This window comes from Cibotium barometz, chromosome 40, assembly GCF_041138505.1.
Source record: "Cibotium barometz isolate CiBa-2024 chromosome 40, ASM4113850v1, whole genome shotgun sequence".
NCBI lineage: Eukaryota > Viridiplantae > Streptophyta > Polypodiopsida > Cyatheales > Cibotiaceae > Cibotium > Cibotium barometz.
The window spans coordinates 35,290,074-35,309,398 of record NC_141085.1 but is presented as its reverse complement, the minus strand read 5'-3'; the positions used below and the strand labels follow the sequence as shown (position 1 = coordinate 35,309,398).

Below are 19,325 nucleotides of genomic sequence, written 5' to 3'. Positions count from 1 at the left end.
TATTTGGTACCTAAATGCTGTTCTAGCATTCTAGCACCCAATAGCACTCTCTGGAATTTTTTTTTGGGTGCATTGCACCATCCACGAGGAAGATTAAAGACAAGAAGGACATGAATGCATACATTGTCAATACACGATTCAAGACAGACATGAATGCAATACTATCAATTCACGATTCAATATTACTATCAAAATTTTATGTGTACAAATATATACAAGGGAGTCCATATGTCGAAGTATCCCATGGCTTCAGTTACAAAAATATATATACAACCACATCCTCAATATGGAATGTGATACTATAAGTCTGAGTACTACTCAGACCCAAATGATGACTCGCTGCTCCCTCCATGATCAGATGAGCTCACATCGGTCGGAATGTCCGATGAGTAGTGCTCACGTCCACCCTCTACAGTGGCGGCGAGTGGATCATCAGTGGTGGCAGGATCATCAGCAGGTGCAGCATCAGCTTGTGCCTGTTCAAGTAATATATAGTATATAAGTATATATATATATGTAATTCAATAAACCAAAATCATTCGTTTAGAGTTTTCAAGTACCTGTCGACCGTATGGTCTCATGGCCCTCAAACTGTGCGTCCGTACTGCGTGTCCGTATAATACGTCCCTCGGCTCTGAAGAGGGCCCATGTGTCACGTCTCCTATGCCGGCGAGCATACCCAGTATCGTGGGCTGTGGGCTTCCTCCCCATAACCCGTCGCTATATCATAATCAACACAATTTGTAAGATTAAAACAATCATAGAATCAATGAATTAAGTAAACAATCAAATAAAGTGGCAAGATACTTACGAACTCTGCCTCCCATGCTTCGACGCCGCCAGATCCGAAGTGCGAAGATCCAATGGTCTCCATCTGGATCCGTCGTGCCTCCACATGCTGCCTGCTCTTCACGCCACCCTCTACTCGTTTCTTTGCCTCCTTCCACTTGCGTTTGTGCGCAGTGGTGACAGGTTTCTCAGCAGGATAGCCACCCGCAGAGCTACATTTAGTCCATCGTCGTACGCGAGTTTCTTAAGGTGAGATCTTTTATTACTTAAGATCTCCCTTATTCGCGTCCTTCCCCATACATCCGAGAATGTCACATGTGGAGAGTGCAAATGTCTACTGTACAGGCTGCTGTGAAGTGGACATGGCGACCTCCACGCACAGAAATCTTGGCCTCCTCTCTGCTCATCTCCCAGCGCTTGCAGTTTGCTCTTGCTCCCAATTCGCTCCTCCTTTTGCACCGTAGTCAATGGCGATGCCTGGCAAGCTCTTATTCTTTAGTCCTGCGAACCTTGATCCGGTTGCTGGAGTATGGTGTCTTCCCTTTGGGGCCATCAGAGGAGGAGAACATGTGCCACAAGCTTGATCAACCCTTGCATGCATTTCATCTGGCTGTGCAAGAAGTAGAGACATGTATACAGGAGTCCCTCCCAAGCAGCTCCAGCTCCACGCATTCATGGTTGGTGGAGAAGGCACTTAAGCAAGGTATGAGCACGGATATAGTGGACGTCCATCTTCATCGCCTTCTGTGGACATTTTCGGTTGTGTGTGAGCAAATCTCAAGGTCTGCTCCATTTGATAGCATGGAATTCAGTATATCACAACTAACAAGAAAGCTCTGTGAAATATGGGCATTTGTGGATGCACATGATGACTTCTGCGTGGCTCAAAGCCTCTTGAACAAAATCAAGGGTGAGGAGGAAGGAGAAACTTGCCAGCTTGCCGATTTTGTTCTGCAAAAGCTATCTTGTGTTGAGAATTTGAGCCGCATAACACATGGTGATGCTTTGCCCCCCTTTTTATGGGTAGATCCAGAGGGCTTGCAGAGAAATCCAGAGAACCTTGTTCTGGGTGGTTATCGCAAAGTACACGAGGCTCTCTGGTTAGGGGGTCGTTTTGCTGTAAAAGAGTTCTTCTATGTAGAGAACAATGTGGTGTTTGGGAGGGAGGCAGCCATTCAAGCCCAACTGCGTCACCCCAATGTGATACCGCTTGTCTGTTGCACAAAGAGCCCCTCTTTGTGCAAGTGTAGTCTAGTGATGGAGCTCATGGAACAAGACCTTCGGGTCCTCATGATGAAGAGAATGGGGGCTGGAATGGATCCACCCTTTCCTCTCTTACTGGCAGTGGACCTCATGTTGCAGATTGCCAAAGGGATGGAGTACTTGCATAGTGAGAGCCTTCGCATCATACACCGGGACCTCAAGTCCTCCAACATATTGGTGAGCTTCTCAAGCAGGGCTGGGGTCGGTAGCTTGTATGCAAATGATGTGAGCCCTCTTGTGCATCTCAAAGTGGCTGACTTTGGAATGTCCAAAGCTAAGTATGCAAGCTCAAGATACACCACAAGACAAACAGGGGCAACGCCATGGAGAGCTCCAGAGGTATTTGAGGCCAACCCTGAGGATGAGGTGGAGGGTGGTCACCCTAATGCAAAATACACAAACAAGGCAGATGTTTATAGCTTTGCCTTGGTTTGCTATGAGATCTTGACGGGAAAGTCCCCCTTTGAGGAGGGCACTCAAATCCGGAGGAGGGTGCTGGCAGGGGAAAGGCCAAGTCTGCCTTCTTATTGTCCCTCAGCTTTATCAAGTTACATCAAAACATGCTGGCATGCAGAACCAGCTCAGAGGCCAACCTTCACCCAGATCTGCAGAATGCTTCGCTACTTCAAAGTTTGCATTCTTCAGGATCATCACGATCAATACATCATAATTGGTTGTTGCACCCTGTCTCCTCTGCCATGTGTGCTCGCATCGATGATATGCTACAAAGTCTACTGCAGCAGTTTGGTGCTGATCCTCGACCGCAGCCTGTAATGATCATTCCTTTGGAGATGTATTGCTGCAGACTAGTATTTCAAAAAAGAGATGACAACGAAGCCAACAGCAGCCCATATGTGCATAGCTCTTTTCATGCCCTCACTGATGAGACTGCTGTTGGATTACGAAGCCTGGATCAGATCTCATTGGAAAACCAGAGGAGTGGTGTTGCGCTTGCAGAATCAAGGCGGATTTCCAAGGGCTACTTCACTGGTATCTTTGGGTGGCTAAAGAGACTCTCCTGCTTGAAGGGCACACAAAATGACACTTCTGCAGCCAATTCAGGTGACAAACTTCCTTGCTTTGAAACTTACGCACATTGGGTATTTTGGACCACTGCTATGGCTTCCTTGCATTTCTATAGTTTTTCTCACCTACTACGTTCTAACTTGGCAAGCAGAGTTTCGAGATGCACTCGGTCTGATGGGGAGCTTCACTTATGCGGAGGTGCGTGCGGCAACCAACAACTTCTCCTCTTCCTCTGTGATTGGACGTCGTAGGACAGGGCAAGTCTACCGTGGAATGCTGGTTGATGGACGAAGAATAGCAGTGAAACAAGCTTATTCTCGTCAAGGGTCTGGTCTGTATGGCGCTCGGTTTCTGACCCAAGATTGTGCACCGAGATGTTAAGACATCCAATATCTTGCTCGATTCCGAGTGGAATGCGCGCTTAGGAGACTGGGGCATTGCATTGTTGCTAGAAGAGGATCATTCCTCTTCTCACTCATTGGCAGGCACGCCGGGTTTTTTAGCGCATGAGACTTGGATGGAAGGCATTGTGTCCCCTGCAACAGATATTTTTTCCTTTGGGGTCACGGTCTTAGAAATTGTTACTGGAAGAAGAGCAATGCAGTATTCTGAGCATTTAAGTAGTGTGAGGCTGATTGTTGAGTGGGTGTGGGATTTGTACCAGCAAGGAGACGTGATGCAAGCTTCGGATATCCGGCTTGGAGGAAGTTTTGATGAAGTGGGGATGGAACGATTGCTGCTGCTGGGTCTAGCGTGCACGAATGCGGACCCACAAGCGCGCCCCGGCATTGACGAGGTGCTAAGGATACTCTCTGCAGTGTCTCAGCCGCCGCTGCCTCCACAAGCCCGCCCTAATTATCACCCAATCCCATTCTCATCAATAGATTCTACGGTCACCCTGTGGAGCTCATCTCCTCCTCCAAGAATGTTATCCATGCAGTCTCATTCGACCTCTGTGTCTAGGATGGACTCACCTTCATTGCTCAGTTCTCCTATCATCAATGGAAGATGATGCAACATTGGGGTCTCTTTCGATTCAAAGAGGCGCATTACAAAGGTAGCACCCAGTCCCAAAGGTGTTTGAATGTTATCTACAATGCCTTGTGGTGCTTATGAACACAAGTTGTCTTAGCTGTTATGGTTCTTGTGATGTTGTAGCTTGGGAAATGGGGACTTGGGATGTTCAGAGTGGCTTGGGAGATATAGACTATCTTCTACTTTATTAGCATATCATTTTTAATAATCTCATTTGGATTGTAAGCAATCATAAACTTCTTAGAAAGTTCTGCAAAGAGACTCGCAAAATTGTAACATTAAGCATTTATAGCATGGAAGGTCTAGTATGAAGATTGTATGCTCGTCACCTAGATCTAGAACGTAAGAAGATTATAGTTAAGCGTTCCATATGCTCTAATTTATGTTCTAATTTGTTTAAATTGTTTAGTGTTATATCTTAAATGTTTAATAAGCCTAATTCTCATGATGATCCACAATTTTAAAATCAAGGTTTGCATAATCTCTTTAAAAATGCTAGTTTTTAAAGTTCTATTCTTATCCATGTACTCGAGCAAATGCCACACTCTTCTCTATGGTGGCATCAAAGGTGGTTAATGGAGTATTTTCTATTACTAAGAAGGATCTATCTTTTGTTGGTATCTTTGAGCTCACACCTAGGTAACGGGTGAGTAGACCCTAGCACCATGCCATATGGCAAGCCCTAATAGTCCTCCTTTGCGATTCTAATTTGGATGTACCATCCCAAGCAATGTATTTCTTATGTCATGCTACTTCATTTCGTATCTCATCTTCGATAGGGGGGACGTTAGTGATGCCTCTTTGCTGCCTCATTCAGTGGCATGTAGTCCACATAGGCCCGCTGCTTCCCATTTTTCTTAGTCCAAAATCGCCTCTATTTTGTGAGGTGCCACCTCATTTGCATAATCAGTTGTATGTTATATACATTTCTTGACATTGAACATTTTTGTTTCTCTTTTGTTCGTTTCAAATGATCTTTATATGATGGGAATAATGGATCTAATTAATTGGGTGAGGGAGTGGATACTTGAATTCTTTCAGTTGAGATGTTGATGAATCCTTTTATTTGGAATAATTATTTTAGGATAATAAAAGGAGTAATTTTCTTGAAGACGGAGTACTATATTGGGGGAGAAAAAGCTAATGTGAAGGAAATGAAAAGGAACATGGGAGAGAAGAAAGAGAAGTGTAAAGAGGGAGAAAACTCTCAAAGTCACTGCCTAGCCCTCTTCTTCTTATGGATTTGTGGAAGAGAAAAAGAGAGAGATGAGAAGAAGGAGAGAGATAGAGAGAAGGAGAGAGGTTGGAACCATGGGGCCCTAAGCCTAAAGATTAAAGGGAATGGTTGTGTGTGTGTGTGCATGTTGTGTATGAATTGCATCTATGTATTTGTGTATAAATTACATCTCCTCTGGTAGCACAAATCAAGAAAAAGAAGCGTCTCTGTGAGAAGGGGTTAGATATTATGTGCACTTGCATTTCATAAGTACCAAAGATGCCATGGCTTAGTTGGTTGAGGTACATGGCATGTGTTTTTCCCTCTATACATCACAAAGTGTGATGGCTTGATTGTCTAGGAAAGATTAGTTATAGTCTTGTGAGAAATGCTTAAAGTTCAAACCTTGGTTTTGACCAATATAGATTTTGATCCTTTTTTGGCATTAGAAAGATTTAGTCATCCGTTCTTCTCTTAGGCTTGATCCCACTGATCACCTTCGATCGGTTCTTGTGAGAGCATGGTTTAGTGTTGTATGTTGGCACGACCTTGGAGTGATGAAAGTTTAGGTTACTCTCTTGACTGATCTTAGGCCTTGTTTTTGTCCAGAGAACCTTGAGTTTTACCAAGGGAATCTACAAATTTTCTTGTGACCCTTAAATGGACATCGAGACGTTCACTCCTCTCTTTTAGTATTTTAGATTAATTTCTATTCTCATTATGGTTTTGTTGATGTGGTTTCATTTATGATTATTTGGGTATATGTTGTAATTTGATATCAAGGTTATGCAATCTACTTAGAGCATATATGGATGCATGTTGATGCCAGAAACTATCGGATGACGAAACCATTGTTTTGTTGAGGTGCTTACTTTGATGTTTTTATGGTAGCATGCGTACAAGATCATGGGAGAGTGGGTAAGGCCTAGCACACCACTTGGTTTGGTCTATTGCTGCATCTGGTCACCAACCATTTGAAAATTAGATCCCTTGAGGGGTAGGGTTCTATGGAGGGGTGACAAAGTGGCCTTGGAACCCGTAGGGGTTTTCAAGGTGTTTAGGCTCGCGTCTTGCAATGTAGGAAAACCCTTGCCTGTAGGATGATTTAGATGGACCAAGAGGTTCCGATGATCTAGGGTTGGCATCTATCTAAGCTTATTATCTTGCCAAATCTTGTTGGTGGGACCAAGAACTAAGCATTGTTTTTGGTCTAGAGTTATGGGCATCCATGGCAGCTATGGTTCCTTATATTCCTTGGATGACCTATATATGTTACATATGTAGCTTTTTAGTGGTAAAATATATTTAGTCTTCCTCTTGAATGGGTAGGTGTCTATTCGAGCAATCCATTAGGGTATCTAGCTCATATGCCTCCCTCATGGAAGTAGTGGATTCCTTCCCTTTGTCTCTTTTATATTTTTATGCTTTTATTTATGTTTTGTTCTAGTGGTGCATGTAGGAATTTTTTAATGGTTTCGTGAGCATTTCCTATGCACAATATGTGCTTGGAGTTTGAGCAAAGGGAAGGAGTGCATCACATACTCAGCTCCTGATATTCACAAATGTAAGAATATTTTATAATGATCACCTTGAAGCATCCTTCTTGTGTCGAAAAAGAACATTGCAAAAATTTTGTGAATGGTTCAACTTTTAACCAAATACGGGAAAGCTCGTTGCCAAGAGTGTTTCATAGTTGTGCCACATGGTTCACATGCCTAGCCCACCTATAGGAAATTGTAAACCTTAGCCAAGGCGTTTCAAAATAAGAAAGCCACAATAGGACAACTTGTTTAAACAATGACAAGAAGCACCATTTCCTTTAAGTTCATTGCCTGTGATTACTAAGAAATAATGGCAAAACCTCTAGTTCATGGCAGTCTCCAGGGTGACTTCTGCATCCTACCATGGTGAATAGCAAAACCTCTAGTTCATGGGGCAATCTCCAAGGTGACTTCCACATCCTACCATTATTACCATAAGCTTTAGTTGTTAGCATTTTCTTGTAATGTAAAAGTGCTCCATTGTGAAATTTAAAACACAATTGACAAAAGGCCAACATTCTATCTACAATATTTGAGCAAACCCAAAGTATTTATCCCACACAATTACTCCAAAGCATAGTAACATGAAATGTTTCGTTTGTTTCGTCATTTTGAAGGTTTCATTTCATTTTGTTTCGTCTATTTTAGACAAAACACAAAGGTTTCGAAATGACAGTTCTCATATACATATACTAAATTTATAACATAGCCAATAGAAAGATGAATATGCATTTTTAAAGTAAAATCTATTTCAAGAAATCAACTTGAACAGCAGGCTAAAACACTTTCTTAAGCTGAAATTTAATTCAAGCCATTATTAGAAGCATGAAATCAAATAGCCTAGATTCATCATTCAAGTAAGAGTCAAGACTCAAGGTAAAAAGTGCATCTACGATGTCAAATCCCATGATAGTCTCAAAGTTCACTGACTAAAATCTTAATGTCAACTGTCAAATACAAAAACTCAAGATCTCAAAATAAGTAGCTATTAGCATCATCATGGAAAATTTAAAATCCTAAACTACTCGTGAGTCGCTCTGCTATGCGCTCTTGCCATCAATATCTGCATCTAAATCACTCTCATGGGAGGAGTCCTCTATCTCCCCCACCCTTGCCACCATCTCCTTAGAGGAATCACTAGTATGACCACTAGAAAGAGTCCCCATAGTTTGGTCATAGCCATGTCCACCTCGTCGTATGTATGTGCATGGAGCAAAGGAAGTGTCATAAGCATGCATCATCAGTTGCAATCAAGGGTGCACCAGTGGATACTTGTGCAACTTCCCTTGATTGTGCATGAGTGATGCATCGAAAGCATCCCTCATCCTCCCAAAGAAAATAGCCATGTCCTCATCTGTACACCTCTAGATAAATGATATGTCAATCTGCTCCCCTCACTCAAGTATAAGCTCCAACTTCCTAAGAATTTCAGGATCGACTTCCTTCACTTTCCATTGCAAACATATCCCCTCTATCAATATAGACACTGGTGTCCGAGCCTTTAAGTCGCTCCAAGAGATGAAGGTTGGCATTTACATACACCAACCTATCAAGCTAAGATGTGCTTAACATGTAACAAATTCAAATTGTTAACGAGTTGATGTGATATAACCACATATGAAGTCTGAAATTATGATTAAATTTTATTTTTATCTATTTCTTTTCTTGGGATGTATATCGGCACATGTACTCCATATGCGCTCAACTGCTCCACTAGTACACTCCTCGCATGAACTGATCTTGATCATGGATGGGACAGACACCTCTTCAATCCTACAAGATGGTATTACTAGATAGTTATTGCAAGAATGCGAGATGGCTGAAACATAAGGGAAGCATGAGTTATTACAAGAATGTGACATACTTACTCTACTTGCTCTCCTAGAAGAAAGATCCTATCCACATAGGATGTCCAACCACTCACAAGAATGCAGTTAGACCAATGTTGTTGATCCTTGTATAAAGGATGCAACGCCTAAGAAACCATGTGAATTGGTTTATAAAACCAATTCCATCTGTCAGTCCAAATCCAACGTAGATCATCTACCCTGCAAATTCTAACCCAATATAGACTCTATCTATTTGAAATGTGAATAAGATGTGATAATGGGTTGTTGCAAGATCAGGGTATCCAGTTTTGTCCAGTTTATGCAGAATTGGGACATAGCTTGGAGAGCAAATTTTGGGGGACAAGGTACTTAAAATTAGATCAAGCAAATAATAAAAAATCCACTTGTCCTTAAATTAACCTAATATAACTTAAATTAATATAAATTAGTCTAATTAATTAAAATTAATCAAAAATATGATGAAATAATAAACAAATGATCTTTCCATACTTAGAGTGATCCAATTTATTTTTCCATAGATGCACCATTACAAGTACACTAGTCCCTATAGGTTTTAGATGATTCACATCAAAAATGTAATTTTACTAATTAGATTATTAATATTTGCAGGCCTTCTGATAGTCTGGAAGAATTTTGAAAAAGAGATCATTAAAAATCCAACCATTGGATTTGCAATTTTTACTAACCACCACATTCTACTAATGTCTTAGTATCTACCCACTCTTTTGATCTACAAGATTGAGGATTTTAAGTGGTAGCTATTGTGGGTACAAAAACAGGCGTATATTATAACACTTTAGAGACCTTGAAATATTTAAAGAAAATAGACAGACATCTTAAAATTTTCTTGAAAAATCAAGTTAAGCTCCATATTATGTGAAGATCTAAGGTACAAAGTGGGAATCTCATATGAGTTTATATGTAAAAGATATTAGCATTTTATGGAATCAGTTCAAATTTGGGACAGGGTGTATACATTGACCTTGTACCTAAGAAAATGAGGACTTTTGACCATCTAATGCTTAATCAAATTATGCAACTATATTTCCAACTTTGAATATGATGTTCCAACAAAAGAACTTGAAACGAAATTCCTTCATTTACTAGGAGAGATTAGCCACTAAAGGTAAACAAATGCCTGTTTTTTTACTGTTTACAGGATGCCTGAGTGGACAAAACTGGGCACCCTGATCTTGCAACCACCCTAATGCGGCATGCCACTTACAAGTAATACTAATAGTTAACAAAATTGTATATCTCTCATTTTTTGAAAGGCATCTACAATTTATCATACTTTCCTTGAGCCTATGAATGTAGTGGTAGAGTAAGCTCATTTTACTTTCTTCATGGTCAAACAATCTCAAAATAAAGTACAATGGTGCAATGGCTATCTTTATAGACGCCACTTCCTCCCAAAAATTACTATCCAAGATGTAGGTAGTAATAGTGCGGGCCTCCACTTTACGGCTTCCACTCCAATAATCCCACTCTTCACTATAAACAAGCCGCCTAATTGCATCCTTTGGGAAAAGAACTCTCCAAAAAAAGCTAGCCACTTGTAGCTTACCTTTGAAGAACGAGGAAAAGATAGCCAAATCTCATCTTTGAAGGCTTCGCAAAATCATACTTGCATCTAGCTCTAAAGAGAGCTAGTGCTTGAGTCTTCCTTGTAATGAATCTAATTATTTGTTTGGCCTTATCAAGTGTAGAGTGCACCCATTCTAGCTTTGCAACGTCCTCCATCACCAAATCCAAAGAATGGGATGCACATGGAGTCTAGATAATGGTATGTTAATCCCTCTCCATAAATTCACCCATCTTAGCACAATTGGAGCCATTGTCTGTGATAACTTGGACCACATTTTGTGGCCCAATATCCTCAATGGCTTGCCCAATGTGGCCACAAAAGAGAGCTAGTGCTTGAGTCTTTCTTGTAATGAATCTAATGATTTGTGTGGCCTTATCAAGTGTAGAGTGCACCCATTCTAGCTTTGCAATGTCCTCCATCATCAAATCCAAAGAATGGGATGCACATGGAGTCCCGACAATGGTATGTTAATCCCTCTCCACAAATTCACCCATCTTGGCACAATTGGAGCCATTGTCTATGATAACTTAGACCAAATTTTGTGGCCCAATCTCCTCAACGGCTTGCCCAATGTGGCCATAAATCTACTCCCCACCAGTAATAATCAATCCAGGAGCAAATGCATCAATGGCAGGCAACAATGTGGTGCCAGCACAAGATGATACCAAAATATGTATTATTTGATGGTGCCACTGACAATCGAAAAACCATGCATTAGAAGAAGAGGAGACATCATAAATTTACAAAGTTCAAACCTTTATGAAAGATTTTAATAAAACATTTACATGAAGCATAGTTGTGGAGCGTCGAGACTTGGTAGTTTGTGACTCATCGTGTCACTCCATCCATTTGACACTGTGGTGCAATCACAATGCTGCCCACCAACAAGATGTCAATCCGATGAGCTTATCCTCAATTTTCCTCACTTGATCTGTCAAAAGTGAGTAGTCCTCAAAGACTCGGCATTCACTGGATGTAGGCTTGTAGCTCCCACTCCTGTGAGACGGCGAATGCCACAAGTGCATTATAAAACTTGTGGTAAGTTGGGCAATAAGCTATGTGAAAGGCAAGGTTGCATTAATAAAAGAAACGATGCTCCATAATTTGGGTCTCTTGCTTCAACTTTGGAGCATAGTTAGCATCGAGCGTCATTTGGCATCTTGGAGGCTCTCTTCCCCTTTTCCTTCGGCTACCCTAGAGTGCACTTGGGGGGGCATTGACATCCATTCATACCCACTAGCACCACTAACAAAGCTCCATGAACTTGGAGAAGGCATGCTAATGGGTGGCGCATCACTTGAGTTGACATTAACCAAGGACTGACCAATGTTAGACTCAGTGAATCGAGAGAGTGACGGGAACTAGAAGATGCATAATTAGGATGAAAGGGCCCTTGTTAAGAGGTTTGTGTCGATGTTGCTGCTCCCACATGTAGTCTTCTTGATGCCTCCTTTTGTTTGGCTTCTTCCATGTTTGCATTGATGGCCTCCGGAGGTAGAGTCAAATGGAGAAGTGGTCGTATTCCCGCAAACTTTGATGGTGAACAGTTGTAGGCAAGAAAGACACCTTTGAAAACATGAGTGCACCCATGTGTTCCTTGTGACTTTTTCCATGTGTAGTTGGTTGGGACTTGGAATTTAAGGCTAAACATTTGAGGAAAAATCTTAAATTTCTATTTTTTTAAAAGAAATTAAGCGTGAAAATGCCCAAATTAATGAGAGATTGGGGGAGACAATGTGATTAGAGACTAGTGGGTATGAAATTCATGATTTTGGGAGTAGATCTTTTGGTATTTTCAAAATTTGGTCAAGAAAAGGAAGGAGAGAGAGAGAGAGAGAGAGAGAGAGAGAGAGAAACAAGTTGGAAGAGAAGAGGAGAAAAGGGAAGGAGATGAGAAGAAAATAGAGAAAGATGAAAGGCAAGAAAAGGAGAAAAAGGGGAGGGAAGAAAAGGAGGGAAGAGGAGGGGTGGATTGTGGTGGAGAAGAGAGAAAGAGGAGAAGGGGAAAGGAAGACGAGGGAAGAGGAGGCACGGAGGAGAAGAAGCGAAGGAGTAGCAGGCTACTGGGAAGGCACTTGGGCACTAGTCACAGGAAGCAAACTGGGGGGCGAAATTGACGAGCAGCGAAATTGCATTTGCAAAAAACAATCCTTCGCCTATTTTTTTGACATGACTTTACATTTGGGCGAAATACCGTTTTGATGGACACATTTTGTTTTGTTTCGTAACATTTTGTGCCAGAAACGTTTTGTGGCATTTCGACAGGGCGAAACATGTTTTTATGTTACTATGCTCCAAAGTACACCACAACTTCCCCCATCAGAGTTACTAGATTGTAGTGGTCAAGGGTTAAGGGTATAGTGCACTATAAAGGGGAACACACAACCACAACAACCGTCACAGGATCCTTTATGCCATACCATTGCAAAAGGTCATACAATACTGTTATAACTATGCATTCTTTATGAAGGGTTAGAACAAAACCTTCAGAGGTGTCAAAAATGACAAAAGAACAAACTAAAGAAAATAATCCAAAACACTTCCCCCATCATAAAACACATTAAAGCACGAACAAGACTAAGTTTTAAATAGCATGCAATCGCATTGAGTAACTAGCATGCAATTGCATTGAGTGACTAGCATGCAATCGCATTGAGTAACTAATTGTATTTATACACAAGGTGATTGTCATTTTTAAATGTATTTTGTATGTTGAATAGTTACACTTAATCGATAAAGTAGCACAAGGGACTACATCCTCACTTGAGACTTAACTATTTTAGTACAAAAAAACAAGCAAAAGAACACTTTCCCCATCACAAACACATTAAACAATGACCTAGGTTGTGTTCTAAATAGCAAGCAACTGCAATGAGTAGCAATTACACAAGAAATCCATAAGCAATTGCCGCTAGGTTGTGTTCTAAATAGCAAGCAACTGCAATGAGTAACAATTACACAAGAAATCCATAAGCAATTGCTGCTAACAATTCCACCTTTTTTGCATTGAGTCGAGCTCTCCTAGAATAGACACGTATAATCATACAATTGAATACTTTCAAGACCATGGGAGCATGTGATAAACTACCAAGACTCTACACACTCGCTTGACACTTGACTATTGTCACGTGTACATTGTCCTCAAGTGCCACACCGACATATTACTAAGTCGAGGACAAGTGTACATTCCTAAATTAGGGTTAGTCTAAGCCTAGGGATGAACTTTGGTGCTTTTGTGAGTCCACAAGTGGGACCTTCATGACCGGAATAATCCATTAGTTAGGTATGCACAGTTGCATAACCCTCTTTGTTGTTTGTGAAAAGTGTACATTGGTTGGTAAGGGGTATCTACTATCATCTGATGGGACACATAAGGACATCAACATGTAGCTTAGCCTGGAAGCATTGCCTAGAAGAATTGCACGTGAAAAGTTTGGTTTCAATAATTTGATTCCGTTAGGGCATTTGTGTGTGCATGTGCACATTCAAAACTCATGCATTTGCATGTGTTTGTTATAACTTGAACGTGGCTAAAAATTGAAAGGTTATTTACCAAGTTGGGAAAATATGACATTCTAGAAGCCTTAATAGGCTATATGAGGAGAGGGGTAGGGCTCTCATTCATAGAAGTCAGCCAACATAGCTGAGGAGTTCTCAAGCTAGGTGTGTCTACTCTTTACATTAACTAACCATGAAGGTGCTTAGGGAAGGAAGGCAGCATCAGGAAAGAAACTTGTGGGTGCCATCTCTGAGCAAGTCCATGGCCAAGTAGAGGGAGGGCAAGGGTTGAGCATAGGGGGTCTGTTGGAGCAAGAATAGTGCAACGAAGAGCGTTGGATAGCGACAAAATCTTTGCATTTTTTTGCATTTTCAAGCCATTTTTGGCTACATTTTTAAATGGATCTCATCGTGGATATCTTTTGCTAAGTGTTGGGAACCACAACTACCCACCCACCAATAGGCCTCATCGTTCTTCAGTGAAAGCTAAAATATGCGGTTTCAATAGTGTTGCATATCTACACTTTCTTCAAAAGGAGGAGATAATTCAGGTATAAGTTTTACCTTTGGTAGATCTCATAAGGGAGTTATTATACCTTCAGCAGTCAGCTATAGTTGAGTTATTTTTGCATGGGCATTCTCTCTACATGGAGTGTTCACACTCTATCTCAAGTCTCTACAGTGTAATAGAGAAGAAAATACTTCTCTGCCAACGGGAAGGGGCCCTTAAGAGGGTTGATTGGGACCCCAACAGTGTGAATTATCTTTTGTTTGTAATGTTTTCTTGCATGTGACTTCTGTCTTAATACATTGTGCTAAAGGAAGCTAAAGAACTTAACTAATACAAGGAACCAAGTCTCTAAGTTAAGAATTCTACAGTGTCAAATGCTTTCCAAGGTAATGTTACAACTATATACAAAATTCACATAGAGAAACAACCTTAGAAGATCAAAGAAGGACACTGGTGAGATAGATAAAGATACAAGTACTTAACTTTAGCATAAAAGGAGTCACACGAGGTTCAAGTGGACTTCAAAAAAGGATAAAGACCTTGTTAAGATGGTTGAAGGTAAACATAATTCAAAGTAAAGAGACATTTGTAGAAGTTTTTTTAATGCACAATAATCACTACATAAAAATGTAAATGTTGTACAATCACATCTCAAAAACAATTGAAAATAAAAAACCAAACAAAGACAATGTGATACACTAAACTTGATAGCAAAAACCTTAAAACGTTAACCCAATATGAATGACGTATTAAAGACATTCCAACTCACAATTATTCTTGTTGTAAATCATTAGTCTTTTATGGTGACACTTTTTAAAATAATTTATAAAATCTACTTTCATGCCAAAGTATGTGGAAGTTGAACTGGTTGTGATTTCTTAGTAACGGCAAAACATGCTACAAGGATGTTGCTAAGGGGAGGACACGAATGATTGTAACCCCACATATCAGCCACATTTTTAAAAAAAATCTACATTAGCAAAACAAAATCTTGTTGAAGAAAGGTTAGTGGCACCACATGCCATTTTGGCCACAAACCCATTTATACATGAAGTATGGAAAAATTTTAATCAAGGTTAACATATTAAGTGTGCCAACAAACACACACACACACACACACACACACAACAACAACAACAACAAAGTACATGTTCACTACTCTGCCATAGGTATTACGTCATGGATGTTGGCCACCATACATATATCTTATGTATTTGGGTCACAAGCATCAATACACCTATGTGATTGCCACTTGTCTATGAAAGGTGCACCACGGGATTCTCCAGCTTGTTGCTAGCATTTGACTAGCATGTTTGCACTAGCTTGGGTGCGCTATATTCGCCACCACAAGATCTTTTATGTTAGGAAATCCAAAGTGTGAACACTGTGGCCAAGTATAAAATCTAAGATGTAACCAAATTCTCTCATTCTCTAATGTGCCATCTATGTTGTTGAGATGTCAAGCTCAACATAAGCTGACACTCACGAGGCGCTTGGATGACTGCTCGACATTTACATCACTGGCGGGTTTGGTAGCTGGCACTAACATATCTTCGCCAAAGATTCTATAACTGGACTACACTAACTAGTCCACATCTACCCACTCCTCTTAGCGTGTTCACATTATGGACTGCTTGTATACACTCTATTATGTCTGTTAGTCACTTTATCTTCTTTGTAGACCTCTTTTGTTGTGTGAAGAAAAAGAAGAATTTTTAGCCTCTCACCTTGTGTGTTCTCTTTTAGGGTTTACGTGAGTGTGTGTGTGCTTGCAAGAGCTTAAGCTCTCTTCTCCCCTACATATTTTCATGGTCTCAGAGCCTAGTTCATGCTAAGAGCTGAGCAGCAAGCAGGAGAAGCACAGGGAGCGGTACGAGGGTAAGAGCTTCATCTACTCTTCCCGCTTTGTGTTGGCTACACTACACCCTTGTCGGGGGCTCTTCGGGAGAGGCACCGACAAAGGAAATCTGATTGAAGAGATTTCTTTGCGGGATCAGAGCTACAAGGAAACTATTATGTCTATTGGGCTTAGCTTTTAGGGCCAAAAACGCATTTTGGGTGCATCTGGACCTGCATTTTTCAGTTCACAAATGTTCGAACGATGGGCACTGCGGGTAAGTTTCGATTCTTTGCAAAAATCTGTTTTTGGAATTGCTGGAAGGGCGATTGGTTGTGCAGACATTGTGTACACTACAAAGAGGTCTAAAAGTTACCATTGGGTGTATGTATGCAAATTGAGGTCACTGGTTGTAACAGCATGGGTGTAGTATAGTACTGCTGGAGAGAATACAACACTTTGTGTAAGTTAAACAAGAGTACTATTTTTGGTAAATTTTTATTGCAAAAAAGATGTTGAATGATGGAATAAGCCAGATTGTTGTGCAAAGAAGCTTGACAAGAACAAATTCCATGCTAGGAGGTTTAGATTAACAAATTCCATGCTAGGAGGTTTAGATTAACAAATTTCCTGATGGGAAAAGGTTATTGGGATTACATTGAAGGTGAACATGAGGAGGCACCAAAGATACCAGAGATTAATCCAACTGCTGTAGATGTAAAAGAGTTCAAGGATTGAAATCAAGGAAATTCATAAATTGGCTTTCTATTAGTATACAAGACACCATGATTGGGCATATATAGGATGCCCAATCATGGTGTCTTGTATACTAAGGAAATTCATATATTGGCTTTCTATTAGTATACAAGACACCATGATTGGGCATATATAGGATGCCAAGTCACATAAGGAGGCATGGGACACCTTGGTTAAGCTGTATGAAACTAACACTAAGGCACGAAAGAAGATTCAGTTGAAGAATAAGCTTCAGACTATGGAGAAGAAGAATATGTCTGTGAATGATTATGCCTTGAAGATCAAGGGAATTCTCGAATCCCTCAATTGGTGTTTCTGTTGATGATGATGGTGAGGTGGAATTGTGTCTACGTGGTCTCAGGCAATAATACAAGGTGTTCAAGACGTCTATTTAGACACATGAGAAAATTTTCAACTTCATAGATTTGGTGTCAAATGCTGATCATTGAAGAGAAGAACTTGGGTGAAGATTAATAGTCTTCACAAAACAAAAACAGTTCAGAGCAGCATGCCTTCTACACAAGTGTAGGTAGAGGTCGTGGATGTGGCCAAGGTGGTGGCCGAACATGTAATCATAGTTATGGTTAGTAGCAGCAATAGTCCTAGGATTCACAACAACAACACACAGGTGGAAGAGGCCAATTTAGAGGCAGGGGGAGTCAAAGAGGTCGTGGTAATTGGCAAAGGTAGCATAATGATACACGAGGGTGTGTTTACTGTGGTAAGCATGTACATGTGCAGGCAAATTGCTACAAGAAACAGAGTGACATGTGAAATGGTAAAGTGCAGAAAACAAGTATGCATCCTCTAGCAGAAATACTGAGGATAATGAGAGGTTGTTTGTTATGCAACATGTAGTTAATGCTGTGTCTGGAAATGATGTAGTAGCATGTAAGGATGATGTATGGTATGTTAATTCAAGTTCTTCGAACCACATGACAAGTCATGGTTAGTGGTTTAAGGAAATGAAGAGTCTTGAAAGACCAAGTTTTGTTGAAACAAGGGATGACACTGCTCGTCCGATTGCCCATGTTGGAGGAGAGCCATTGTCATTAGGAAATTTTTGGACCCAAAGAGGGCCTCTTGGATTAACTTTTGATTAGGACTAGACCAATAGGAAGAGGGCTGGGTGCACATTTTTTACTTCTTTGACCCTAGGGGGCCTAGGCTTTGGTTTGCTAATGGGGCCTAATTACTACTCTTGTCCCCCTACCTCTTGGGCCCAAAATTAGAGGTCCCCCCACCTAGAATCGTGCAGATTAAAACCCTAAAAATTAAAAAAAATTCCAAAAAAGTATTTTTCCTCTCAAACTTCTCCCCAACATACTCTAGGTTTGGAAAGCTCATTTTGAACCTCTTTCTTCCTCTTCTAAGCTCTCCATTGCTACAGAAACTCCATACCTCTCAAGATCTCCCTCCTTCTCAAGCTCCCTCAAGCTCCCTCAGTCTCAAGCTCCCTCTCTCTCTTTCTTCCTTTTCTAAGCTCTCCATTGCTATAGAAACTCAAGCTCCCTCAGTCTCAAGCTCCCTCTCTCTCTTTCTTCCTTTTCTAAGCTCTCCATCCCTCTCAAGCTCTCCCTCCTTCTCAAGCTCCCTCCCTCTCTCAATCTCTCTCTCTCTCTCTCTAAAGCTCCCTCCCTCTCCATTGCTGCAGAAACTCTATCCCTCTTTAGTCTACTTTAGGTTCAGGAAGCCTATTCTCAAACTCTAACCAATTTTAAACTTTCCATTGCTACACGAAAAACCCTGAACTTTCTCTCCTCTCCACTCCTGTGTTGTAAAACAAGCTTTTCTTTTCTCTTCTTCTCTTTTCTTACCACCATGGCCTCTTCCAGTAATGTGAGAAGACCTAGGGAGAGAAGGTGGAAGAGCTTGTACTGCGCATAATACAAGAGATAAGAATGGAGTTTGGGCTCCAACAAGATTCAGGATTGGGGCTTGGGTCTACACGCAACCAAGCTCTAAGGGATCACATCGAGTACGTCAACTCGGGAATATGCTACATCATTGGAAGGGGCGGCAACAAGGCTTCAAGCATACTAATAAGAAGGAAGGACTGGTTGCCATAGTGCAACATGTGTATACCCTTGAAGACCTATACATTCAAGGCCAACGACCAATGTTTCCTTCAAATTGTCAGTATAATATAAACATAACTTTAACAACATGCTAATATTAGATTTTTTGCTTCAAATTTTCTTATGATTCTCCATTTTCTTATGTCTCTATCTGTAGATATTTTCCCTTTTAATTATGTTGAGGAACAACCACTCCAAAGCCTCACTGGAGTTTTCTATGCTATGCATGCATCCATTGGAGAGGCAATGTTTGTATCTCAAAGCCCAAGTGATCTTGTACATAACAATATCTTTTTCTTTTCTCTCATATTTTGTAGATAAAAAACCAGGTTTATTT

At 40.8% G+C, this 19,325-nt stretch overlaps 2 protein-coding genes across 2 annotated transcripts; both read left to right on the top strand.

Annotated features, from left to right (window-relative positions):
- Positions 1-1,119: 1,119 nt before the first annotated feature.
- Positions 1,120-2,709, top strand: LOC147615447 (light-sensor Protein kinase-like; the record flags this gene model as incomplete). The annotated part of the gene is made up of 1 exon (XM_086778996.1): positions 1,120-2,709. A coding segment is annotated over exon 1 (1,590 nt), but the record flags the coding sequence as incomplete, so codon positions are not given.
- Positions 2,710-2,721: 12 nt separating this feature from the next.
- Positions 2,722-4,304, top strand: LOC147615446 (uncharacterized). Its single transcript, XM_086778995.1, has 5 exons — positions 2,722-3,114; positions 3,230-3,442; positions 3,564-3,874; positions 4,042-4,135; positions 4,237-4,304. Exons 1-5 carry the CDS (start codon positions 2,751-2,753, stop codon positions 4,302-4,304), a joined length of 1,050 nt encoding a protein of 349 aa, XP_086635121.1. The 5' UTR covers positions 2,722-2,750.
- Positions 4,305-19,325: the final 15,021 nt, after the last annotated feature.